This window comes from Rhodamnia argentea, chromosome 1, assembly GCF_020921035.1.
Source record: "Rhodamnia argentea isolate NSW1041297 chromosome 1, ASM2092103v1, whole genome shotgun sequence".
Classification (NCBI taxonomy): Eukaryota; Viridiplantae; Streptophyta; class Magnoliopsida; order Myrtales; family Myrtaceae; genus Rhodamnia; species Rhodamnia argentea.
This window is the reverse complement of record NC_063150.1, coordinates 10,888,904-10,916,043: the sequence shown is the minus strand read 5'-3', so window position 1 is coordinate 10,916,043 and position 27,140 is coordinate 10,888,904. Positions and strand designations below refer to the sequence as shown.

The 27,140-nt window shown below is 39.7% G+C and overlaps 1 protein-coding gene and 2 pseudogenes across 1 annotated transcript; all 3 read left to right on the top strand.

Annotated features, from left to right (window-relative positions):
• The first annotated feature begins 3,853 nt into the window (after nt 1-3,853).
• Nucleotides 3,854-8,557, top strand: LOC115747086 (isoflavone 3'-hydroxylase-like). The gene is made up of 2 exons (XM_030683129.2): nt 3,854-4,828; nt 7,789-8,557. The coding sequence occupies exons 1-2, from the start codon at nt 3,920-3,922 to the stop codon at nt 8,398-8,400; spliced, it is 1,521 nt and encodes a 506-aa protein (XP_030538989.1). The 5' UTR covers nt 3,854-3,919; the 3' UTR covers nt 8,401-8,557.
• A 667-nt stretch (nt 8,558-9,224) lies between these two features.
• LOC125314444 lies at nt 9,225-10,894 on the top strand (annotated as a pseudogene).
• A 6,522-nt stretch (nt 10,895-17,416) lies between these two features.
• On the top strand, nt 17,417-27,140 carry LOC115747054 (annotated as a pseudogene).

Genomic DNA, 27,140 nt, shown 5'->3' with positions numbered 1-27,140 from the left:
TGGAACAACCATTTAACTTTTCACATGCATGTCACGGATGGCCAAACAGTAGTTGTGTCACGCCCTGATCTCTAAGCCCGCAACAACCCTACCAAATCACCTCAAGTAAAAAAGGACGACATCCTAGACACGTCATCGACCCATTATTTTTATCTTATTATTAAGCGCATACAGAACGTATGCTCCCAAACAAGAAATCAAAAGCGGGGATAGAACCATAGGAAGTCAAATCAATCAACATCAACCAAAGATCACTTTTATTTTATTATCTTGTTAACCTTGGTAAAATACATATACACAAGCCTTATCTCTAGGTCACTTTCTACAGTTCTAAAAAATATATCAGTTCATGGTTGGGAGTTAACACTACTCTATACTACTCAAAAAGAAGTCGCGCTCACTTTTAGCTTTCCATAGCTAAGGCCTAAAAAATGGTTAACAATAACGGGATGAGATATAAAATCTCCGTGAGTCAACACCTAAATCCGAGTAGGAAATTGACTCGCTCAAGGCAACCTAAACAAGCAGAATAATATCGATAATAGATCAATAGCGTGCGACTCATGCCACGCTATAACTACCACATGACTAAGAATCACAGTGAATCCTCAATCACATGCAAACTTACCCCGCCTTAGTTCATACGACAAACAACAGGCAATTATTTGCATACAATCAAGGCAAATAACTAGGACACTTATCACAACTTGCATACGTAATGCACCACATGTGTTCCAATTATTAGAGGTCATTAGGCCTATCACACTAGTTAGTTGGTACTCTTCTGGCATGACCGGACATCGTCCCATTCCTTCGGCGACGGTGACTGTCAAACTGTGTGATTCCGATCGTCACGACACGGCTAACAGGCATTCCTGTAAGAAGCGTCGATCCGTCACAAGCCGCAACCGATATCCGATCGGTCCGGCTTCACGAACCGTCATGCATCTAATAAGTTGTGTGTTTCTAATCGTCATGGCACGAGCTTATCAAGTTAACTCTCGTGTGACCATACAAGCGCGCCAAATAATCAAGCCAATTTATATCTTCACATTTAATTCAATACACATACACAAACAGTCATGCTCAAAACTTGGTCCAAGGCCATTTTAATGCTTAAAATTCAATCTACACATGGTCACACAAATACACTTGTCATCCACAAGATTTTGCATCTATAAAAGGGGTGATCAATTACATCAATCCGGATAAGCAATAAACAATATACAGTCACCCAATAATAATCATATAATAATCACCCAATAATAATAACAATCGCACAGTAATAATTAATTAACAACAATTAATTATCTAGCCTATATTTAATTAATCCGATTTGATTAATTAATCCAAATTCCAGTTAATATTGCCAGAATATACATTGAGCTCGATTTCAGATAATTAATTCGATCGCGATTTAAATAAATATATCAGACACCAGTCAATTATGCTAATTGACAATTAACAATAATTAATCTTATCCTTGAACGCAGTTAACACCCTATTCAAAATTTAGGGGTTAACTCACAAACTTTGGCGATCGGTGTCGAGTCAGGCACGACGGTGACCCGTATTCGGATTCAAATCCGCGTTCAAGGTCAAGTTCAAGCCTGCAGTAACCAACGTATTCGCACATCGGGTTCTTGAATCGGCGCGGCGTTAACGATTCAAGCATCAGATGGGCACGTCGTTGGGCCGGATTGAGTTGGAGGCTCGCGGGCTGGGGTCCAAGGTCAAGTTTAGGGATTACGGATCGGGATTTCGGACCTCGTACGGAGCTCACAGCTCACGAGCAGCGGCTGGAGGCTCGGTCAGGCGAGACATGGCTTCGGGTGCAGGAGGCCGAAGGAAAAACGGTGTCACGGACCGAAGCTTGCCTGGACGATGGCAAGACGAGGGAACGGAGGAGGGGCTGTGGATTCGGATCTGAGGTGGTTGCGGGACCGACGGTTTGGTTCGTGGGTCGCGAAGGGCGGCCGTTGAGCTAGCTGGGTTGGTTCAGATGGGCGGCGGGGGTGTTCGGCAGGGCTCGGGACAGTAGGCTCGCGAGTCCAACTCCGCTGACGACGCAACAATGGGTCGCGGGCGCGGCTGTACAACGGCGGTCGAGGGACGGAGACGTCGAGGCTCGGGTCGTGGCTAACCGCGAAGGGCGCGATGGCGTCGGGATGAAGTGGCTGGCGACGAGCGAAATGGACGGCTGCAGTGGGTCTCTCGGCCGTTTGGAGTCGCGGGTTCTCAAGTGGTCTCGAGCGGCTCACGGCTCCGGGATCTCACTGGTCCGATGTCGGGGTTCGTGGTGGCCGACGCGGCGTGAACCAGAGGCTGAAACCAGGTGATGCTCGGACGGCGCGACGACAGGCGGAGGCGTAGTGGCGGTCGGTGGTGTGCAGGGGGGCGGTCGCGCTAGTAGCAGCAAGGGGCAAACGAAGAAGAAGATGAAGGTTGAATGTGAAGAAGACGAAGACAGAAGGCAGAGATGAAAAGGAGGTGGGGTCACGTCCTTGGGGGGTAAGAGAGAGAGAGAGAGAAAGAAAAGAAAAGAAACTTGGCGAGGGGGTTTGACCTCGTGCAGAGAGAGAGAAGAGATAAAGGCGAGAGGGAAGTAGTAACGTGGGGAGGGAAAAACTTGGGGAAGTGGGGATGGTGATGTCAGCAATGACATCAGCAGAAAAGGGGGGAGGAATGAGGTGACGTGGGACTGCTGGTGGAGTTTAATGGGGCCCACGAAGATTCAAAATTTTATTTTATAAGAAAAAAATCCAAGGGCATTTTAGTAAGTTGGCAAAATGAGTACCGGTAGTCATTTGGTTCAACTGACTCGGCAAAAATGATATTTTCATATTTAAAGTTCGATCAAAGCTAAATTTGCGTGCGACGACTATCGATAATACTAGTCAAAGTTTGACGATTCAAACTTGACTTTTTCTGACAACATTTCGAAACAACCAATGGTCGGCTTCTAAAACCTCAAGATCAAATTTTACTTTCTATGTTGGAATTAAAAATTTTCTTACGGACTTCAAAATTCCAGGACATCACAAGTTGTATTGAAGAAAACTCGATGGAAAATTACAAATGCATTATGCAATCGAATATGAGTCTCATCGATAGTGATATAAACATAGAGACAATTTACGTTGGAATATACAGCCAAATAATTTATAAAATTCTCACATCCATTTAGTGCCTAAATATCTTTCTCGAAAATGTTTTGTAGGGGGTCTTGTATCTTTCTGCCGGCTATCGTGCGAATGCTAAAGGGTTATGGTATACGAAATTTTTGAACCAGGACACACCTCGTAAATGCTGATGAACAGCGTACAACCTATTCGGTCATATGCCAATTTCACATGTTTCGTAAAATTTACAGGTACTCCTGCACGAGCTTGGTACTTGTACAACTTGTTGATGGAAACATTTAAGAGGTTGCACTTCAAACCCGCAGATACAAATAATATTCCTTGACCAAACAAATATGTCTCCTTTATATAGAAAGCAAATCCTATCCTTTATCTCAACCTTTCTTAAATTCTTTTCCTAAAAAGTTTCGCCGAAGCCCTGGATGATTATTTGTACAAACTGCATGTCGAATTCAATGATAAAGATGTAAATTGTCAATATAAAACTCAATCATTTCTAAACTCAACGAAAATCATCTCAAATCTTTTAAAATGCTCTCTTTATAATAAAAAGACATTGATACCTTATAGTTCTGATCGAGAACTCTGTTTCTGTACAGCTTAAAAAGTATTAAAATAATTAAAGTTGTCACCTAACGAGTTGAAATATTTATTAACCAATGTAAGCAGCCGTCCAGGGAAGTCAACGAGACGATCCGTTTCAATAAACCCATCATTATAATCCCCGGCATCATCCCCAAAAATCAACTTTGAATCAAGCAAAAACCAAACACAAAATGGAGAATCACAAGTTGTTATTCCTATTCACCGTCGCCCTAATAATCATCGCGTTCACTCACAAGCTCTTGCGCCGATTGATCGCAAGAAGTCCCAAGAAGAACCACCCTCCAAGCCCGCCTTCCATCCCCGTCATCGGCCACCTACACCATCTCAAGAAGCCCGTCCACCGGACCCTCCTCGCTCTCTCCCGCGCCTATGGCCCGGTCCTCTCCCTCCACTTTGGCATCCGCCACGTCGTCGTCGTCTCCTCCATGCCTGTCGCTGAAGAATGCTTCACCCAGAACGACGTCGTCCTCGCAAACCGACCGAAGTTCATCATGGGCAAGTACCTCGGGTACAACTACACCACCGTTGCCGTCGCCCCCTACGGCGATCACTGGCGCAACCAGCGCCGCATCGGCGCTGTAGAGATCTTCTCCTCGCACCGCCTGGACACGTCGCTCGGAATCCGCAACGATGAGGTCCAGCGCCTCTTGAGGAAGCTGCTCCGGTGGCAAAGCGGCGGCGACTTCGTGAGGGTGGAGCTGAGGGCGGCACTGACGGAGCTGACGTTCAACGTGATGATGAGGATGATGGCAGGGAAGAGGTACTACGGGGAGGATGTGAGCGACGTGGAGGAGGCAGCGACGTTCAGGGACATCATCAAGGAGATCTTGAAGTACTCGGGGAGCTCGTACCCCGGGGACTACCTGCCTCCGCTGAGGTGGATCGACTACGGCGGGTACATGAAGAGGATCTTCGAGCTCGGGAAGAAGACGGACGGGTTCTTGCAGGGGCTGATCGATGAGCATCGGAAGAAGAAGGAGGGGGAGGAGGAGAAGAAGAGCATGATCGATCACTTGCTGGTGATGCGGGCGTCGCAGCCGGAGTATTACACAGACGAGATCATCAAGGGCTTCTTGCTGGTAAGCTTTTCTTGTCTTGTCTGGGGAGGCTTTTTTGGTTGGTTGCTTGTTTGATCTCTTCCAATTTTATTGTCGGTATCTTTTTGTTTTGATGAGCTGCTTGCGATTAGGGCGGGGTCCTCCAGAATTTTTTATTTCTTATTATAAAGTATTGTTTTTGTCGGTGGGAAGAAGGGAGCGGAAACCCCAACCAATCAAGTTTTAACAATTGACGGACTTGTATGAATTTCTTACCTAAGTAGCATTGGCATTGACACCCGACACGATACGTCGTAGATCGACTCACCATCACCACTTGTTTTTTATAAAGTATTCATTAATTAGGAAATCGTGGGGTCGGAAATAATGACAATATTATTATACCGTTAAGTTAGCGGGAGCTTTCTCAAAAATAGAAAATTTCAACACATTGAAACACGTTATATATTGAATATAATTTTTTATAAATATAAAATAGGTTATTTTTTTATTTTTTTAAATAGAGAATTTACCAAAAAGATCTCTCACAAAAAAAAATTTAATGGGCATTTCCGTAATTTAACTCCAAAAGCCAGTCTTTTAAAAAAAAATGATGAAGGAAATGGTACAATAATTGTTTTCTCTCATCTCTATCACTCATTTTTTTTCTCCTTCTCCATTTCCTTTTTCGCCTCAGTCGCTCTGTCTCCCTCGCTCGCAGACGTCCTTCTCTCTCCTCTGCCCCAGATTTTCTCCCTCAGATTTGCGCTTTCCCGGCTAGAACTTCCACACGCTGTCTCATCTCTTTCTCTCTCTTGCTCTTTCTCCCTCATATTTCTCGCGGCCCCGAGACGTAGGCTCTTCCTCCCCCTCTCCCCCGATCTTTGCCCTCCTCCAGATCTGCGCTTTGCCCCGGCCATATCTGACGACGCACCGCCATAGCAGCTGTGACGACCATGGGAGCAGTCTCCAGATGCCGATGAAGCACGTGAGTAATCAGGCCGCAGTGGATCCCTTCTATTTTCTCACAGACTCGCGTGTCCCAGCATACCGCTGGCGTTGACCACGTGTCGGAAGCCTGTACATGTCCGACACGTGTCCAACACTGACATGGTTTGACGTGTCAGTGCTTCATAGTCTCTTACAACTACACTGTATGATATATATACGGTACAATAACTTCTTGATAAGGTAGTCAGTTAAAAAATGAAAATGCATGTATCTATGGATGGTATCTAGGATAAGTGCAATTTCTCCGCACTATATGGTTGATAACATTTTGCATGTGATTTGTTGAAGAGTTAATACCACGAAAAATTCTAAATTGGTACATTTATAATAAAATTTATCTCAAAATTTTTTTTTTTTCACAAAAACCCCAAACTGGTATACATGTGATAAATTTATTCTAATTAATTTTTGAACTACCAAAAATCCTAAAATAATAAATATGTTAAAAATTATCCTAAACTAATTTTTTGATCACCAAAAACTCTAAATTAGTACATATGTGATAAATTTACCCTCCTTTTAATTTCCGTTAAATTAATTTAATGCCACGAAAAATCTCAAACTGAAGTACCTATGACAAACAAAGGGTAAAAATTTCAAATTGGTATACCCATCAATTGCCATGTGTCATCCGACTCAGTAATTTGACAGTAAAATTTAATAAAAAACTAACAAAGGGTAAATTTATCATAGTTATACTAGTTCGGGATAAATTTATCATATGTGTATCAATTTGGCGTAAATTTATCATAAGTGTATCGGTTTAGGATTTTTGGTAGTCAAAAAATAGTTTGGCATAAATTTCTCACAAGCGTATTAGTTTGAGATTTTTTGTGGTAAAAAAAATTGTTTGGGCAAAATCAGTCATATATCTACTAATTTGGGATTTTCATGATATTAACCCTATATTCAAATTTTAGACCGCATTTTATTAGATTCATAAAGTTAATTCGACATTTCATATGTATGGAATGGTGCGATCGTTTCACAGAAAATTCAACATTTGAATTTTTTTTTTCAAAAATGACTAGTTATATCTTTTAGAAAAAATTAGTCAACAAAAAATATTTTCATTATCAACAAAAATTTATACTTAACTATTTTCGTGTGTAATGAAAATATTTTTTTATTCATTCATTTTTGTAAGGGATACAAGGAATCATATTTCGGGAAAATATTTTTTAAATCTTGAATTTTTCGTGAAATTAACACACCCTAACTTACAATGTGCTTTCACCATAAGAAAAAAAATGTATTATGTCTCTTTACGTCCAAATACGATACTTATCATATGTCCATTTGGCTATTTAGGCCATAGTAAGGTGTTCATAAGTTGCTAAAGGGTAGACTTAATCTTTAAATGTTTTCTTTGATAAATTGCAACTGGGTGGACTTGCTCTATAAAATTTTCTCTGCCAAGAAGTAACCCTGCTTTTGACTTTGGCAAAAAAGGGGAACCCACTTGGCCGGTAAAACCGGATTTAGACTGGATCAAAAACTAGAAAATCACGTTCTCATTATCGTTTTCACTGCGAGTTTTATCCACGTGGAGATTAATCTGGTGCTTATAGATAAAATTCGCGACCTTAAAAGTCCTTGTTTCATTGTAGTGATGCTCCTTGTGTGCTGGTAATCTTCGCTAAAACAGCCACTGCTTAAATGGCAATCTGACCAAGTTTATGTTGAAAGTTAGGATTTTTATATATTACACAGCATGTGTAACTTATTGTCACACATTCTATATCCTTTAGTATTGATATCATAGTTATAACTTCTAAAATATATATACATGCATATGGATAATTGAAGTTTGAAAATTTTTACATATATGAATTGATGTGAAGGATAAAAGCTTGCTAAAATATGAGTTACACGGTTGTGTTAAAAATGAGTTATAAAATCCAAGTAGTCATGATCCTGTGTATATAGCTCGAATTCATTGTGAGCCTCAAAGAAGACCGGAAACTAATGTGACCATTTTAAATAAGCAGACACTCTTGGTTGCTGGAACCGATACATCATCTATCACAGTGGAGTGGGCGCTAGCCAATTTGCTCAACCATCCCAACATCTTAGAAAAGGCAAGAAAAGAGATAGACTCCCAAATCGGCTGGGATCGTTTGACAGACGAATCGGATCTTGCGAAGCTACCTTACCTTCAGAACATTATCTCTGAGACGCTTCGCTTACACCCACCTGTCCCGCTTCTCCTACCCCACTACTCATCCGATGATTGCACAATAGGAGGGTACGACGTGCCCCATGACACAATAGTGATGATCAATGCTTGGGCCATTCACCGAGACCCTGAACAATGGCCCGATCCGACGGCCTTCAAGCCAGAAAGGTTTGAAAGTGGTGATGGTCAAATGAATAGGTTGATATTGCCTTTTGGGCTGGGAAGGAGAGCATGCCCTGGTGCACCTTTGGCTCATAAAATGGTGGGCTTGACTTTGGCTTCACTCATTCAATGCTTTGAATGGAAGAGGACTGGTGAAGAGGAAGTTGACATGGGTGAGGGGGAAGGTCTCACAATGCCCAAGGAAAAGCCATTGGAAGCATTGTGCAAAGCACGTGAGATCATGAATAAAGTTCTCCCTTAATCATCTATGATGTATGAGCACATTTACGTTGGAGTACAACAGGTTATTTTTAATGGTGTAATATTGTGCTAACATTTGATTGCTTTTGTTTTAGTTTATAAGTGCAGCTAAAGAAATATGCGTAATTGATGTACATTGCAGGCCCTTATGTCAACAACTTTCGAGAGAGTTAGTCTCTCTAACATGAAATTAGTCATAGATGAAATGTTCACATTCATGTTCCAATACTTCTCCTTTTTTATAGAAAAAGATTCACCGAGAGTCCTCAATTTTGTATACAAACTAGTGTCTTTTTCGATTCGTATAATTAAGCCTAAAAGTTTTCTTCAAATTCATGCAGTCAAAGTCTACTAGAGAATGCCAATGTGACAGCCGGAGATTTGGTATGTGGCAACCTCAAAGAGTGTTATGATTCGAGATCGCTAGGCTCTAATCGAAAGTATTTAATTGCATCTTTTCAACAAAAATTAGGTCCAATTGTACCAACTGAGAAATTTAAAAATTTAATTGCAATTCATACTTAAAGTTAAAAGATTGTACGGATTGATAAACATATGTTTGAGGTAAAACCAAAATAAAGTAAGAAGTCATTTGGTTACATTTACATAAACTGTTTTTCTATTCTTGAGTGTAAAAGAGGAATTTTTTTACTTGAAAACACAGTTTGGAAAACTATGAATAAAATCAATTTCGTCAAAAATAAAAACCGACGTAATCCATTGTCATATTTTTTTAATAGTAGAAAAAACAAATATACATCCATCGCTCAAAGTCAGAAAGCCATCGATGCCAACCAATAACCTTTTCTTCAAGTTCAACCACTCATGGAGGAACAGAACGTGCTAGTATTAATGTTAGTCATAATCTCTCTTATAACCATCGATTGCATTCACAAGATCTTGGCAAGGTCAATCGTAAGAACGCCCAGAAGAACCACCCTCTGAGCCCGCCCTCTGTCCCCATCGTCCGCCACCTCCTCGGCCTCAAGAAGCCCATCCACCGGACCCTCCTCGCCCTCTCCAGAACCCACGGCCCCACCATCTCCCTCCGTCTTGACATCCACCACGTCCTCGTTATCTCCTCGAAGTCGCTCATTGAAGAATGCTTCACTCAGAACGACATTGTCCTCGCCAACCGCCCAACTTCCTTCTCGGCAAGCACATCAGCTACAACTACTCCACGGTCTCGGCCGCCCCCTAGGGCGACCACTGGAGCAACCTATGCCAGTTCATCACCACCCAGATCCTCTCCTCACACGGCCTAGATGCGTCCCTCAACATCTGAGGGGAAGAGGTCGGGCGCCTCCTCCGAAGACTCGGGCGGAATGGATCGGCCAGCAGCTTCATGAGAATCGAGCTGAAGTCGACCTTGACAGAGCTGATGCTCAGCATGATGATGAGGGTCATGGCAGGGAAGGGGTACCACGGGGAGGACATGACAGATGTCGAGGAAGCGAAGGCATTCAGGGGCATGATCGAGGAGGTTATGAGGTTCGCCATGACGATTTATCCGGCGGATTATCTGCCAGTACTAAGGTGGATTGATTGGCAGGGGGGTGAGAAGAGGGGGTCTGACCTTGAGAAGAAGATGGATGGATTGTTGCGGGACTGGTCGACGAGCACAGGAAGAAGGAGGAGGAGGAGGAGGAGAAGAGCATGATCGATCACCTCCTGTGGTTGCAGGCGTCGCAGCCGGTGCATTACACGGACGAGATCATCAAGGGGTTCGTGCAGGTGAGCGCTCTTTCTCTCCCTCTTTGCTTAGTCTATTATGATTTGTTTGGCTGTTAAAGATACAGTTTCTATTGCTAGGGCTGATTAAGATCGAGACATGAAAACCCAATAAATATCATTTTTGAATGGCCAGACAATATTATTTGCCGGAACCAATACATCTTCGGTCACGATGGAGTGGGCACTCGCTAATTTGCTTAATCACCCCCAACATCTTGGAGAAAGCAAGACCAGAGATTGACTCTCAAGTCGGTCAAGATCGTTTAGTTGACGAATCACATCGTTCAAGGTTTACTTCATGTTCAGAATGCCATATCGAAAACTCTTTGATTGCATCCACCAGCCCCACTTCTTGTACCGCACTACTCATCGGAAGACTGCGAAATAGGAGGCTACAGCGTGCCAAGAGGCACAATGGTACTAGTTATTGCTTGGGCCATACATAGAGACCCGGAACAATGGTCCGACCCGACAAGCTCCGAGCCTTAACGATTTGAAAGTGGCGATGACAAAATGAATAGGTTGATGTTGCCTTTTGGGTTGGGGAGGAGAGCATGCCCTGGTGCACAGTTGGCTCATAAAATTGTGGGCTTAACTTTCGCTTCGCCAATTCAGCCTTTGAATGAAAGAGGATTGGGGAAGAGGAAGTGGACATGGTCGAGGGTGAAGGGTTGACAATGCCCAAGAAAAAGCCATTGGAAGCACCGTCCAGACCACATGAGATCATGAACAGAATTCTGTCTGAGTCATCTAACGATTAATGGACCATGGCGGCTATTACATTGGAGTTTTCGATAACGGGTTGGTTTTAATAATGTCATGTGGGGCATTTTTAAGGGATTAATATTAGTGTAGTGGTTCCGCTTTGTTGTAATCTATAATTGTTGTTAAAAAATATGCATAATTGATGTACTTTGCAATTTTACCACTTTCCGAGAAGAATTTTTGTTACGTGATATTAGACTAAGGTTAGATATTCCAATTCCAATGCTCCATGTTACTGTCATTGAAAAGAATTTACGAAGAGTCTCAAACTTCGTCTCTGGAATATAAGCGTTTGTAGTTCGCAATAATAAAGTTCTAAACGGTTTTTTTTTTTAAATGTGCAATCTAGGCCTTTTGCTAGAGATTGCTCGAATGGCAACCGAGAATTGTGCATGCTGTAGCCTTAGAAATTGTCATGGTAGAAGAAAGAGAAGTGATAATCTGAAGTGGTTGGTCTGCAGGGTTTCAAAAATAATTGGGAAGAAATTGCATCACTTAAAAAGTTTAGGGTTAATACCATGGAAAACTCCAAATTATTTTTTTGACCAAAATAAGCCCCAAATTGGTACACATGTGATAAATTTACCGCAAACTATTATTTTGACTACCAAATATTTTCAATTGGTACACTTGTGATACATTTATCCCATACTAATTATTTGACCACCAAAAACCTCCAATTGGTACATTAATGACAAATTTATCCTCAGCTAGTTTCCGTTAAATTGAGTTAGTATCAAGAAAAATCCAAAACCTATGCACCTGTGATAAAAAGGAGAGTAAAAACTCCAAACCGATACACCTGTCAATTGCTATATATCATCCAACTCAGCAATTTCACGATAAACTTTAACAACAATTAACGGAGGGTATATTCTTCATACGTGTATCCGTTTGGATTTTTTTGTGCTCATAGTATGCGGTAAATATATGACAGATGTACTAGTTTGGGGTTTTTAGTAGTAAAAAAATAGTTTTGGATAAATTTGTCACAGCTTTACCAATTTGGGGGTTTTTATGGTCAAACAAATAGTTTTGGGTAAATTTGTTACGATTTTACCAGTTTGAGATTTTTTATGGTAAAAAAAATAGTTTAGGATAAATTTGTTAGGATTTTTCGTGGTGTTAACACAAAAGTTTAAGACTCAATTACGCCACATACCTAAAGCATGGAGATTGTACGAACACATAAATGCATAGTTGAGGTAAAATCAAATTTAACTAAGGTTTCAATCATTTCGCAGAAAAATGGGGTGTCTCTGAAAAATGTTTTCCTAGAAATGACTTCCAGGAAAATAATAATGTCTTTCGGTGTTCGATTGAAATCTAAAAATAAATTGTAAAATATTTTCTGCCGTTTGGTATGAGAAATCGGATTTGATTTTCCTCCATGCACTTCTTTTAATAATTTATTATTTTATTCAATTTATCTTTAAAAAAATCAAATTTTTATATTTTATTTTTCTTTTCTTTTCTTTTCTTTATCTCTTTTCTTTCTTTTTTTAGTTTATTTTTTCTTTTCCTTTCTTCTTTGGTTGGTCATCGATTGACTGCAAGCATGCTTGCGCCACGGCACGAGCCTCGCCTTGTCTCGCCTCGCCTTACCATGTCTTGCGAAACTTGAGCTCGCCAACCACGGGCGAGTGGCGAGCTCGTGCCTCTCTTGTGGTCGGTCACCATGGCCGATGACCAATAGAGGAAGAAAGACAAAAAGTTAAAAATAACAACAAAAAAAAAAAGGAATGTGAAGAAGTGGAGGGAGAGAAGATGAGGGAAATTTTTTTTCTTTTCTCGAAAAAAGAAATCATCTTCTTAAAAAGAGGAATATTTTCTCCACTTTTGAAGGTGTTCTTTCCATGAGTAGAAAATATATTCTTTGACTCATTTGTTTTCCATAAACTAAATACCGAAAAATTCCGAAAACATTTTCTTGGAAGTTGTTTTCCAAAAAATGGATGGGGCCTAAAATTTGAATACAATTTGCTTTTATTCAAATAGATTCAAGTATAGCATACTTCCATCAGTATTACAATTTCCTCTTACCACAATTAGCTTTCTATTATTTAGGCTCGTGCTTTTTCCATTTCCCTTATGGATTTAACACTCCCTTTTTTAATGTGCTTTGACAACCATCCTTTCCTTTGTGTTGCCCACCATTTATGGTACAATTTTATATGATTCCTTTTTTCTGCTAACTCTTTATTTCGTTTCTTCTTGTTTTCTTTGCGGGTCCCACTTTCATCCTTTTTCCTTTTCTTCCTTCCCAGACCTCCACTCGTCTCTGTGTTCTCTCTCTCCTGCATAGCATTTCCTCTCTTCGCCTCACCCCTTCCAAAACCCCACAACGTTGTCTGTTTCACCTTCTTCCCCTTTTTTTTCCCTTTTCATTCTTCAATTACAAAAGAAAAAGCTTTGATTCCACCGCCTGGACAACAGGGAAGGAAGTTACGGTGTCGGCCCATGGAGTAAAGAGGTTACAACATCTTATTACTCAAAAGCAAATTAGTCAAAGACAGGTTATTGTCTGCGTTTTCCCCTTCTGTTTATCCTATTTTTGGGGGAACATGGCAAAGTGGCGAAGTTATTCGACACCCAAAAGCTTGAGCTAGGGTTTGGAGCTACATCGCGAGTGACCCAAGTTGTGCGGAAAGAGAGAGGTTTGGAGTTTGGCACAAAAACCTTCCTCCAAAGTGGGTTATAGTTACAAGTAATTTCTCATAAACATAAAAAAAGTTGTCATTTGCATATGTCTTGCTGCTACAACATTGTCGGCATGGCAACATTTGGTAGCCTATTTGAGGAAGCTACTTTGTCCGACCTCCTTCTGAGGCTATTGATGTGGTTTTGAAACATATGTTTTCAAAGAAGATGAGTGAGCTAGCGGCGACTTCTTGGCAAGCTCCTCAGAAGGCGTAATACTTGGTTTTCGTTTTTAGGTAATTGCTCTCGTTTGATTTCCTCGACCACTGACTTGTATGATCAGTTCGCCTATCTTCTCGCTCTGGAGCCAAAACTGAACACGCAAGAGGCTTACCAGCAATGTGCGTAGCATGATTCTACTTTTTTATGGGGGTTTTTAAAAGAGGAAAGAGAAGGAGACGTAGAGAGAGAATGACCTGCTAGAGAGAAAACAGAGAGGCGATTCTGAGGTGTGGAAAGGAAGAAGGCGGCGGAGTAAAGTGGGATCCATAAGAGAAAATAGAAGAAACAAAATAAAAGACTTGATCAAATAAAAAAAATCATATAAAATTGTATCAAAAGTGGTGGGCCACACAAATGATAAAATAGTCAAAATACACAAAAAAAATTGAGTGCCAAAGCCATAAGGAGAGTAGAAAAAGCGTAAGCCAAGATAAGGGACCACTTTTGTAGAGTGGTGGGCCACATTAAAGGTAATATGGTCAAAACACAAAAAAAAGAGTGTCTAAGCCAAATGAAGAGTGAAAAAAACACGATCCATTAATTTTTATGATTAATTTACAAAACCTATTCCTAGCAAAATGGGTCATGCTTTTTTCACTTCTAGTTTGGCTAAAACACTTTCCAACAAAGTGTTTTGACCATTTTACCCATTGTGAGTCCCAATTTTTAGCATCCTTTGCATTTTCTTAGTGTACTTTTTTCGATTTCTTCTTTTGCAGTTCCCACTTTCTTTCATCTTCATCCTTCTCTCGGTCTCTCTCTTTTTGCTTCCTTTTCTTTGGCGTTTGAGCTGGTTTTCCGTCATTTTATTGGTGGATGCAGAGTATTGGTTAATGTAGAGTAATGTGGTAATTTTCCTTGGGATGGGTTCGCATCAATGAAGTCTGGAGTCGTTTTTTCTTCTTTTTCTTCATTGATCTCTCTTTTTTTCCTTTTCCTTTTTTCTGAGAAAAGTGGATATTGAGGATCTTTAGTGAGGCCTTTTGGCATTGCTGAGTCGCTCTCCTAGATATTCTGTTATTTTTTTATTTGTCTAATGGGGATTATGTTAGTTGGAATTTTTATGAATTTGTGGGAAAGAGTGCAAAGAAGAAAAGGGTCTTGCCCGATGCTAAAGAGTTTTGCTTTCACCAAGTGAAAAAAGAGTTTATCATCTCATTAACTTCTAATTGTTGGACTTATTGATTTCTTTAACCCTGTTGGGATAGAGTATGCATTTGATTTTTTGAGTGAATTTTCAGTTTTTTTTTTTTTGGAAATTTCACCGGACTAGTTTCCATTGACCTTCTCCTTCTCTGCAACCTATTTACCGAAATGATTTCAAGACGCGCATGTGTTATATCCCCATAGTATTGGTCTAATTATGGTTTGGACTCAGTAAAGGATGAAGTTCTTTTTTTTTTCCCAAGAAATTTCAATTTTCTTCTCATTTCATTAGATTAATTGAATTATTTTACCATTTTATTTTTTATTCTTGAGAAAGTGGAAAACCAGTGGGCATGCCAAATACATTTTTGCTTATTAGCTGGTAAAGTCTATTGTGTCGGTGCAAAGTATGGTTGGATCCCTCCTGTATATTATATTGGGTTGGTTTTGAATGGAGAAGGACTTCCATACTTTGCCTAGCCACCAATTAGATCGAGAAACTATCATTCAACTAAGTTCTGTGCTTTTTTATGGAGGTGATTATGGTGGCATTTTCTCTATAAGAGAGAGAAAGAGAGATGCTGAAAGTGTGATGAAGAGGAAGGAAAGTGGGACTCGCAAAAGAAGAAAAAAAAGACACCAAAGGAAAGCCTAAGATGCTGAAAGGTGAAAGGTGAGACCCACAATGCGTGAATTGTTTATAACACTTTGATGGGAGTGGTTTAGCCAAACTAGGAGTGGAAAAACCGCCACCCCTAGAAAATCTCTAAATCCCAGAAATCTGAAACTCTTACCTAATTTTACTAACAAATCTCTAATGGATGTTCATGAAATAATAGAATTACGCATATATTGGTAACAAAACATAAAACAAAAAGATATGCACGTGATTGATCAAAAAATTATAGCAGATAAAATTCGATATCGTTCTCAAATCACTTTTCTAAATTTAAGTTATATTACATTATAATTCTTATCACTAAAATGAAAACAAAAACCTGCATCGAGTTTTCTTAGTCGACCATTCTTATTACTATTAATAATATGCATTGGATAGTACTACAATTAAATATATATATTTTAAAAAAGAATAACATTGCTTTATAAATTCTGCATCAAGATTCTATTATAGGTTGATTCTTATCACTATTAATAAGGCTCGTTGCATAGTAATACAATTAATCATCGCAGGACAAACTAAATTAACCAAATCACATCCCTTATAGCTGTTGAGCGAGCTAAGGCTAAAAGTTGTCACTTAGCTCTCAAGTGACAATTTGTTATAATTATAAGAAATTCAACCAGGCTTGAAACAAAACCTCTCCTTAGGAGAATAGGTGGAGCAATTCAAGTGAGATCCAATGTATATCCAATTTTCTATTCATTCGTTGGATAGGGATTGTCCGGGGGACCCTCACGGTCTTCCCTGATTGTGCATATCTCAAAATTAATATTTGAAAATAATTTTTTAGAGATATTAAAATTAGGTATAAGATAAATTTTTAAGTGAGAACAATCATTACGAATTTTTTTTTAAAGAGAAGATAAATGTTTAGATTGTGCCCTATTTAAAAAATATAGCTTAAACATAACTTTTAAAAGGAGTTTTATAAGATCCTAAGTCTGAAACTTTTAACTGTAACAAATTTTTTATTAAGAACAAATAAGGTTTTGAAATATGTAAACATAATTGTCTATGCACTAGATAGTACTATATGCAGTAGATTTGTGGTGATGATTGCCTTTAAAATCTAAAATCTAAATTTGCTACAATAAGTTCGATGATGCATCGATAGTAAAAGACTTTCCAATTTATTGTTAAAAACACATAAGTTCACCGTTAGTATAGAGAAGTTTTCACGACTTCCCCATTAGATGACTAACATATGTTTTTGGATTCCGGCTTCAATCGAAAAAACGTAAAAAAGTTTAAGATTCAATTAACAAAATTGAAATATTTAGAATCGAATTAATAAAAGTGAAATAATTTTTTTACTTGTTAAATAATTTTCCGTTGCAGAGTGTCGAGATTGAAGTTCTGTTGTTCTTTCTCTTTCTATTTTCAGCATGTATGTTTAAGAAAGGGGAGGAGTCGTTGAAAATTTGAAAAGTGGGTCTGTATGTAAGGTGTCGAGAAGATTACTCAGATCTGAAGAAGATAAGCTGTTTTTTTTTATTTTTTTATTACAGCTCTCCGATCGTCTCTTTTAACTACTTTTCAGGAGAACCTCCAGATGGATCCATGGCCTCTCTTTCAATTCAGGCTGTTTCAAGGGGGAAATTCGACATCATGCATATTCTTCCTTTTAGGGCGTGAAATGCACTTCTTCTATTCCTGAAAATTTGTAGATAGAAATAGATTTTTCTATTTCGGGAAACTGTATTTTTAAAAAAAATTAATTATTTAACTAAATTTTTTTTTTCTTCAATTGTTCTAGTTTTATATAGAAATGGAGGTATATTATTGGTTTTTAATTTCCCTTGACTGTGGGGTTGAAACATTTTAGGCTTTTTCCATGATAGTTGTCCTTTTCTCTTCGTAAAGATACCATTTCGTTACTTACTAACTTTCACACATTTTCGGAAAAAAAAAAAATGTAAGCGTTTCATAGAGATTTGTATCTTGTCTTGAGACGCTCATCTGTCATTTTATTTGATATCGTAATCGTAGATCAGAATGGATTGTCACCTGGCGTGGGAATTGTTTGATATTCTTGACGTTTCACATTCATAATAAAGTCAAACATCATAGCTGCTTCCTTAAAAAAAAAAGAAAAAGTCATAACTTAATCATCTGAATTCTGATTACTCAACGGCCTCTCCTCCATTGCCAGAGGACTTTGATGTTAAATCAAGAAGGCCCTTTTTCTTCCTCATAAATCAACTCATGTTAGCCCGAATCAAACACACATGTAGGAGCAAAACGTACTACTTTTGTTGTTAACATCCCTTGTAATCATCCTCTTCACTCAAAAATTAATCACAAGAAAGCCCAAGAGAAACCTCCCTCCGAGCCCGCCCTCTCTCCCCATCATCGGCCACCTCCACCACCTCAAGAAGCCCGTCCACCGGACCCTCCTCGCACTCTCCCAAACCTATGGCCCCATCATCTCCCTCCGCATCGGCGCCCGTCGCCTCGTCATCGTCTCTTCCAGGTTTCTTGCCGAGGAATGCTTCACCCGGAACGACATCGTCCTCACCAACTGTCCCCAGTTCCTCATGGGTGAGTACCTCAGCTACAACTACTCCACCATCATATCTGCTTCCTACGGCGACCACTGGTGCAACCTCCGCTGCATTGGTGCCGCTGAGATCTTCTCCCCGCACTGCCTCTATGCGTCACTTGGCATCCGGAGGGACGAGGTCAGGCGCCTCCTCCAGAAACTACTCGGGCGACGCGATGGACCTACTGGCAGCTTCACGAGGGTGGAGTTGAAGTCCGTGTTCACGGAGCTAACCTTCAGCGTGATGATGAGGGTCACGGCCGGGAAGAGGTACCATGGGGAGGACGTGAGCGACATGGAGGAAGCAAAAGCGTTTCAGGAAGTGACAGAGGAGGTCTTCAAGTACGCGGGAACAACGTATCCGGGGGATTATCTGCCGGTGCTGAGATGGGTTGATTATCAGGGGTATGTGAAGAAGGTATCCGAGCTCGGGAAGAAGACGGATAGCTTTTTGCAGGGATTGGTCGAGAAGCATAGGAAGAAGGAGGAGGAGGAGGTGGAGAGTAAGGAGAAAAAGGAGAAGAGCATGATCGAGCGCCTCCGCTCATTGCAGGCGTCGGATCCGGATATAACACTGACGAGATCATTAAGGGGTTCGCGCAGATATTCATTCCCTGTCTCACTTTGCTTACTTTTATTTAATGTACTCCAAGGAACCACGGATACCCTCCAAGAACCTTCGTGTCATGTCAAACACCGACACGTGTCCGATACGTGACCGACACGTGGTTAACAGGTGCCGGACATCTAACATGTGGTCAGCGCTCTAAACACACCAGTGACACGAAAACCAGCATCCCGACACACCATTTCGACATGCACGAGATCAATTTTAAATATTGTCAATAAATTAGGAGTGAAAATGTAAATCTATCAAAAATATATATATACTTAAGTCATATACCCAGCCACTTCAACATTTAATATACCTAGCCGGCCCCAAAAACTAATCGTGGATCCCTAATAGAAGAAGATGAAAAAGAAGAAACTCAATGCTGGTGTTTTTACACATACATGATACATTTATCATGTCTATATAAAAATATACATTTAACATATAACGTGCCACAACGTGTTGGAATTCCCTATACTTTGAGAAATGACGTATCGACATGTTGTATCGTGTCGCGTGTCGGTGTCGATGCTACTTAGATGTACTCAATTTTTGTTTTAACCAACCATTGCCATTTAACGCTAACTTCTCATTATTGGTCGATGTTATATTTTTATGATCATTGCTTCTAAATATTTTCAAGTTTATTTGTCAACACTTCTAGATTTTAATTGCAGATCTACAACCCATGGATTTTGAATAAATGATTGTATTTGCAAATTTACGGTTGTTCATTATATGTTTAGTGTAAGGTTTATGAAAAGTTACCATTGTGGTTATCTAACGAGGCAGGTTAAGGATATTACATAAAAACTCGTGGACATATTTGTGACATGATCTCGTCCCAGTACCATCCTGCACAACTTGTAGGCTTGTAGCCAGTGTTTAACAAATTTTTCCACTTTATTATTGTCGTACACATAAATCATAATGTTGAGATATCATTTTACCAGCCTTGATATGTCAGGTATATATCATGACATTAACTTGGAATATTTTTTTTTTTAAATGAGCAGACAATACTAGGGGTGTCAATCGTTTAGTTCAATTCGGTTATTTTGAATAACCGAACTGAACTGAACCATTAGAGAATATGCTTGAATTGACTCAAAATCCGTCCCGAATTGAATCGAACTGAACTGAAAAATTCAATTTTCGAATTTCGGTTTTTTTCCCTCTTGCTCCATATCTCACCCTTCACAGCCTATTTGCTATTGAAGTCCAAGTGAGTTATTGAGTGATTACTGAGTATTAACATGTTTTGTTAAGGATTTCACAGTGACCAAACTCATTGGTGATGGAACTCCGTGTTCCCACTTCAAATCAAAGATTCAAGATGATCATCAACTCAGAAACATATTATGTTACTTTTTCTATTAAAGAGACTTCAAATACTTCCAATCAAAAGTACTGGAATCATGTAATCATAGGACATACGCTCTTTGTGCAATTGGCAGGCCTAAAATGGTAGATTGGAATAAAATTTCATGGTGTGAATTCAAATATCTCAGTCTATTGCGCATCAGAAGCTTCTGACTTTGTTAAACACGCCGTGAATTGTGCTTTTTATCTGGGCGGCTGGATACGCGAACTGTCTATGTGATCGGGACGAGTGTTCAAGAAGTCGGCAGGAACCAGAACTTGTAAGGACTATGTTCATGTTGGGCCTTTTTTCTATTAATTGTTCCGGCCCATTTGTTTTGTTTGAAAGGGTCTGCTATATCTAGGGTAATGCAGCAGCAAAAAGAACTTGAGAAAACGCAGCAACAAGAACGTAAAAAAAGAGAGCAGAAGACAGACGTGGGACAGCAACAGTTTTCTGAAAAACGAATCTGTCCAGCGGCGGTCAACTCGATGATAGGAGGTTCATCCGTGGTCTGATCGGGCTGAAATTTTGTCAGCAGCTTCAGGACATATTGGTCTTGATTCTGGACGGTTGGATCGTGATTTTAAGGTGTCTACTGTACCTTTTCGTGGGTGACTTCGGACTGCATTTTTTGGGGTGTTTTTCATCTGTTTCTCTCGTTAAAGGTAATGTTGATGCTTGATCTTCACTTATAGTTTTTGGGATTTCATTATTGCTGAATTCAGCTAGGTTTTGTACCTAAACTATTGATAGTGGAGATTCAAGTGGACTCCACGAGGGGTCTCGTGGTTTTTATCCTTCGTATTGAAGGAGTTTTCCACGTAAAAATTTTTGGTGTCATTTTTTCTTTCAGTTCATATATTTCCATTAGTTGTGCTCGATTCATTTTTTCACAGGTTTAGTCAAAGAGGGAAATCTATTCGCTATTTTTCCCAACATAGTGGTATAAGAACGTTGTTTTTTCACCGAACGATGGAAGTGATTATGAGCAAGATGGTTAGTTTGAATGGAAAGAATTATCATGTATGGAGAGGAAAAATGGAAGATCTTCTATATGTGAAGCGCTAGCTTTTATCGGTTTTTGCTGATGCTAAACCCGATAATATGACCAATGCTGATTGGAATCTTGAGCACAAAATTGTGTGTGGGTTTATTCAACAATTTGTCAATGATAATGTTTTGAATCACATCGGCAAAGAATCACATGCTAGGACTTTGTGGAATAAGCTGGAGTCATTATATGCACGGAAGATCGGCAACAACAAAATATGTTTGATTAAACAATTTATGGAGTTGCATTATAAAGATGGCTAATCTATATCGGACCATTTGAATGAGTTTCGGGGAGTGATAGATCAACTTTCTGCCATGAACATTAAGTTTGATGATGAAGTGCAAGGACTTTGGCTGCTGTGTACCTAACCGGAATCATGGGAGACATTTCGTATGTCTTTGATTAATGATGCACTTGATGGTATTGTTACCATGGATTTTGGGAAAAGTGTTGTTCTGAATGAGATGAGAAGAAAAACACATGGTTCTTCCTCTCATTCAGAAGCTTTAGTTGTTGAAAACAGGGCCGGAAGTCAGAGTAGAGGTCCGAAAGGTAGATACAAGAGCCGAAGCAAGTCAAGATCATGGAAAAAGACTATTGAGTGTCATCACTGTGGCAAGATGGGCCATATTAAGAAAAATTGTTTTCAGCTGAAAAATGAGAAGAGGAATGAGAAGAAAAATGCAATGAGAACCACGAGAAAAGAGATAACAGTAGTGATGATCGGTGGCAACTGCAATCGATGAATTTGTCATTGTTTGCTATGATGACAATGTTAATTTTGCCTGCGATGATTCAAAATGGGTTATTGATAGTGGAGCTTCTCTTCATATCATCTCCAGGAAGGAGTTCTTTACATCCTACAGGTCGGGAAATTTTGGCACCTTAAGGATGGGGAATAATGGTTTGGCTATAGTTGTGGGTATAGGAGACGTATGCTTGGAGACTAATAATGGAGCAAAACTAATTCTAAAAGATGTTAGGCATGTTCCGGATATTTGTTTGAATTTGATTTCGACTAGTAAGCTCGATGATGTAGGATTTTGCAGTACTTTTGATAATAGACAGTGGAAACTCACCATAGGCTCATTAGTTGTGGCTAGAGGCATGAAACAATCTTCCTTGTATTTATTTCACGCCTAGATTTCCAAGGACATGTGTAATGTTGTGGAAGATGAGTATGCAACTGCATTTTGGTACAAGAGGCTTAGTCACATAAATGAGAAAGGTATTGGTTTGTTGGCTAAAAAGGGTTTACTCTATGGAGTAAAGTGTACACATTGTTTAGCAAGAAAACAACGAAGAGTTTCTTTCAAGAGTCATCCGCCTTCGAGAAAATCAGAGTTGCTAGAACTGGTGCATTTAGATGTTTATAGTCGAATAAAACCACTAACACTTGGTGGTGCAACCTACTTTGTAACCTTCATTGATGACCATTCAAGAAAATTATGGATTTATTTTTTGAAGACGAAAGATCAAGTGTTAGGTGCATTCAAGCGGTTTCAAGTTTCGGTTGAAAGACAGACTAGAAAAAAATTGAAATGCATTTGTTCGGATACGATGGTGAATACATCGGACCATTTGATGAATATTGCAGGAAATATGGGATTCAATATCAGAAGACACCTTCTAAAACGCCTCGATTAAATAGTGTAGCAGAAAGAATGAATAGAACATTGGCTGAAAGAGTTAGATGTTTGATTTTAGATATAAAATTGCCAAAATCCTTTTAGGGTGAGGCTTTGAGATAGTGGTACATGTTATCAACATTTCTCCCACCGTTACTTTGGATGGTGATGTTCCGGACAAAGTTTGGTTCAGAAAGGATATTTCGTATGACCATCTAAATGTGTTTGGCTACAAAGTTTTTGTTCATGTTCCTAGGGATGAGACGTCCAAGTTAGATGTTAAGATACGAGATTGCGTCTTTCTTGGTTATGGTTTTGATGAGTTTGGCTATAGACTTTATGATCTAGTTGCAAAGAAAATTATCAGAAGTCGAGATGTGGTATTCGTTGAGAATAAGACAATTTGGGATATTGGGAAGATGAAGAAGACAAATTCTCGTGATTCTGATATGTCAATTGATACTAACTCAACCCCACTTTTTGAGTTGCGGGAACAATTGCATAATCAAGTTGAAGATGGTGTTTAAGGTCAAACTCTATATCAGCGGGTTCAGGGTCAGATTCGGAATGATCGACATTTTCAAGATCGGACTCGGTGTGATCAGCAGCATTCGAATGACATTGAGGCTCAAGAGATTGCACCATTAGCTCCACCAACCACTGGTTTGAGGAGGTCTACCGGAGACCGCATCCCATCTACTAAATACTCTTCTAGTGATCATGTTCTATTGACGGATGCGGGTGAACCCGAAACTTTTGAAGAAGCAAGAGAAGATGAGAATAAGAAAGAATGGTTTGATGCAATGCATGATGAGATGAAGTCGCTGCATGACAATCATACTTTTGAGTTAGTGGCATTACCTAAGGGCAAACAAGCTTTGAAGAACCGATGGGTTTACAGATCGAAGCAAGATAAGACGACTTCGCATCTTTGATATAAAGCCAGATTGGTTGTTAAAGGCTTCAATTAGAAAAAAGGAGTTGACTATGATGAGATCTTCTCACCGGTTGTGAAAAGGTCTTCAATTCGAGTTGTTTTGAGTCTAGCAGCTAGTTTTGATCTCAAGGTTGAGCGGATGGACGTGAAGACCGCTTTTCTTCACGGTGATTTGGAGGAAGATATATACATGGAGCAGCCTGGGGATTTCCAAGTAAAAGGTAAAAAGAATTATGTTTGCAAACTAAAGAAAAACTTATGTGGCTTAAAGCAAGCACCGATGCAATGGTATAGAAAATTCGAGTCTTTTGTGGGGGAGCAAGCTTATAAGAAGACTACTTCTGATCATTGTGTGTTTGTGTAGAAATTCTCTAAAGGTGACTTTATTATTTTATTTATATATGTGGATGATTTGCTCATAGTTGGTCAGAACGCTTCAAGGATTAACAAGTTAAAGCGAGATATGAACAAGTCTTTTTCGATGAAAGACTTGGGGACGGCTAAGCAAATTCTTGGTATGAGGATCACTCATGACAGACAGGCAAAGAGATTATGGTTATCTAAAGAGAAGTACATAGAAAAAGTACTTCAAAAGTTCAAAATGGATAAAGCTAAAGAAGGAAGTACACCTCTTGCTATACACTTTAAGCTTAGTCATAAACAATGTCTGTCTAGTGAGAATGATCCGAAAGACATGGAAAAAGTTCTTTATGCTTCTGTAGTGGGTAGTTTGATGTATGCAATGGTTTGTACAAGGCCGGATATAGCTCACACGGTTGGAGTGGTTAGCCGTTTTATGTCAAATCCAGGTAGAAAGCATTGGAATACATTGAAATGAATTCTAAGATATTTTCGAGGCACTTCTAGTTTCAGACTTTCATTTGGGAGTGAAAAGCCAATTCTTGTAGGTTATACTAATTCGGACATGGCAGGGAATATTAATCCAAGGAAATCTACTTCGGGTTGTTTGATTACTTGTTTAGGGGGAGCTGTGGCTTGGCATTCAATATTGCAAAAATGTATTGCCTTATCGACGACAGAGGCAGAATTCATCGCAGCAACCGAAGCATGCAAGGAATTGCTTTGGATGAAAGAATTCACATAGGAACTTGGTTTCACTCAAGAAATGTATGTTTTACTTTGTGATAATCAAAGTGCTATACATCTTGCAAAGAATTTCACTTTTCCCGCTAGGTCAAAGCACACCGATGTAAGATATCATTGGATACGAGAAACTTTGGAATCCAAAGGGTTAGAACTTGATAAAGTACACACAGAAGATAATGCTTTAGTTATGATGACAAAGGCTCTCACCAAAGAGAAGTATGAGTTTTCTTGGCGCCAGGCCGTCATGGATTTCTGTTGAGTTCTTTTGTATCGAAATCTCCCTCAATGGGCTGGAGGGGGAGATTTGTTGGGCCTTTTTTCTATTAATTGGTCCAACCTATTTGTTTTGTTGGAAAAGGTCTGCTACATCTAGGGTAACGTAGCAACAAAAAGAACATGAGAAAATGCAACAACAAGAACGTAAAAAGAAGAGAGCAGAAGACAGACGTGGGATAGTAGCAGTTTCTTGAAAACGAATCTATCCAAAGAGTGATCAATTCGACGATCGGAGGCTCATCCATAGTCCGATCGAGCTGAAATTTTGTCAGCGGCTTCAAGACATATTGGTCTTGATTTTGGACAGTTGGATCGTGATTTGAAAGTGTCTACTATAGCTTTTCGTGGGTGACTTCGGATTGCATTTTTTGGGGTGTTTTTCATCCGTTTCTCTCGTTAAAAGTGATGTTGATACTTGATCTTCAATTATAGTTTTTGAGATTTTATTGTTGCTGAATTTAGCTAGGTTTTGTACCTAAATCATTAATAGTGGAGATTCGAGTGGACTCCGTGAACGGTCTCGTGGTTTTTATCCTTTGTATTGAAGGATTTTTCGACGTAAAAATTTCCAGTGTCATTTTGTCTTTCGGTTCTTACATTTCCATTGGATGTGCTTGATTCATTTTCTCACGGGTTTAGTTAAAGAGGGAAATCTATGTGTTGTTTTTCCCAACAGTTCATCTGCGAAAATCTTTTGTGGGGATGTATTGGCCATGTTAGCTACCTTTTAACTGGAGAACTTATAGGGAAAGTGAACTAGCACCATGTCGCGTGTTTCAGCGTACTTAAATGTGAAAGATATCTCTCCGTGTTGCCTACTTCATGGGTTGTATGGAATCTATGGGACGACGACTTTCCGAGATCTTTGTTTAGACCACTTGAGATCTTCATCCATGGAAGAACATGTGAAAAGCAAGAACACATGTAACATGTAAGAAGCGAGGCATCGCGAGGCTCGATTCCGGGAAAGGAAAGTCGGGACTCAATGTTTCTTTGTGGAAAAGTAGGAACACATGTAAGACATTGAGTTTTTAGAAGCCCAAGCACCCAAGTGTTGTTTGGTTCGATTAACCGAACCAAACAAAAAGAAAACTGAACCAATAAAATAATTGTGGTTCTTTCTATTAACCGATCTGAACTGAAAATGTATGAAATTTTAATTTAGTTCGGTTTGGTTTGGTTCTTGGTTAGGTTCGTGATTCGGTTCCGACGCCCATAGACAATACTGGATGCTAGAAGTGAAACATCATCATCCACAATGGAATGGGCATTCGCAAATTTGATCAACCATCCTACCATTTTGGAAAAGGCAAAAACAAAAATTGATACCGAAGTTGGCCAAAACCGTTTAATTGATGAGTTCGATCTTTCTAGACTGCCTTATATTATAAATATCATCTTGGAGACCCTTCGATTACATCCACCAGCCCCACTCCTCCTACCCCATCACTCGTCGGATGATTGCACAATAGGAGGCTTCGGCGTGCCACGTGGCACAATTGTACTAGTTAATGCTTGGGCCATTCACGGAGACCCCGAAAAATTGTCCGATCCGACAAGCTTCAAGCCCGAAAGATTTGAATGTGGTGATGATAGAATGAAAAGGTTAGTATTACCTTTTGGGTTGGGGAGGAGAGCATGCCCTGGTGCAACGTTGGCTCACAAATTGAAGGTTTTGACTTTGGGTTCACCGATACAATGCTTTGAGTGGAAGAGGACAGGCGAAGACAAAGTCGACATGGTTGAGACTGAACGGCTGACAATGCACAAGGAAAAGCTATTGGAAGCATCGTGCAAACCACGTGAGGTCATGGACAAATTTTTCTCTGAATCATCCGGTAATATCCGAATCCGGCCCAATATATCTCGACATAGTAGGACAATTTTGGTTATGGCGACCATGCACTGCGACGTCGATTGCTCGGCTCCTCCTATTATCAAGTCATCAACTTCCATTGTAATACGATAA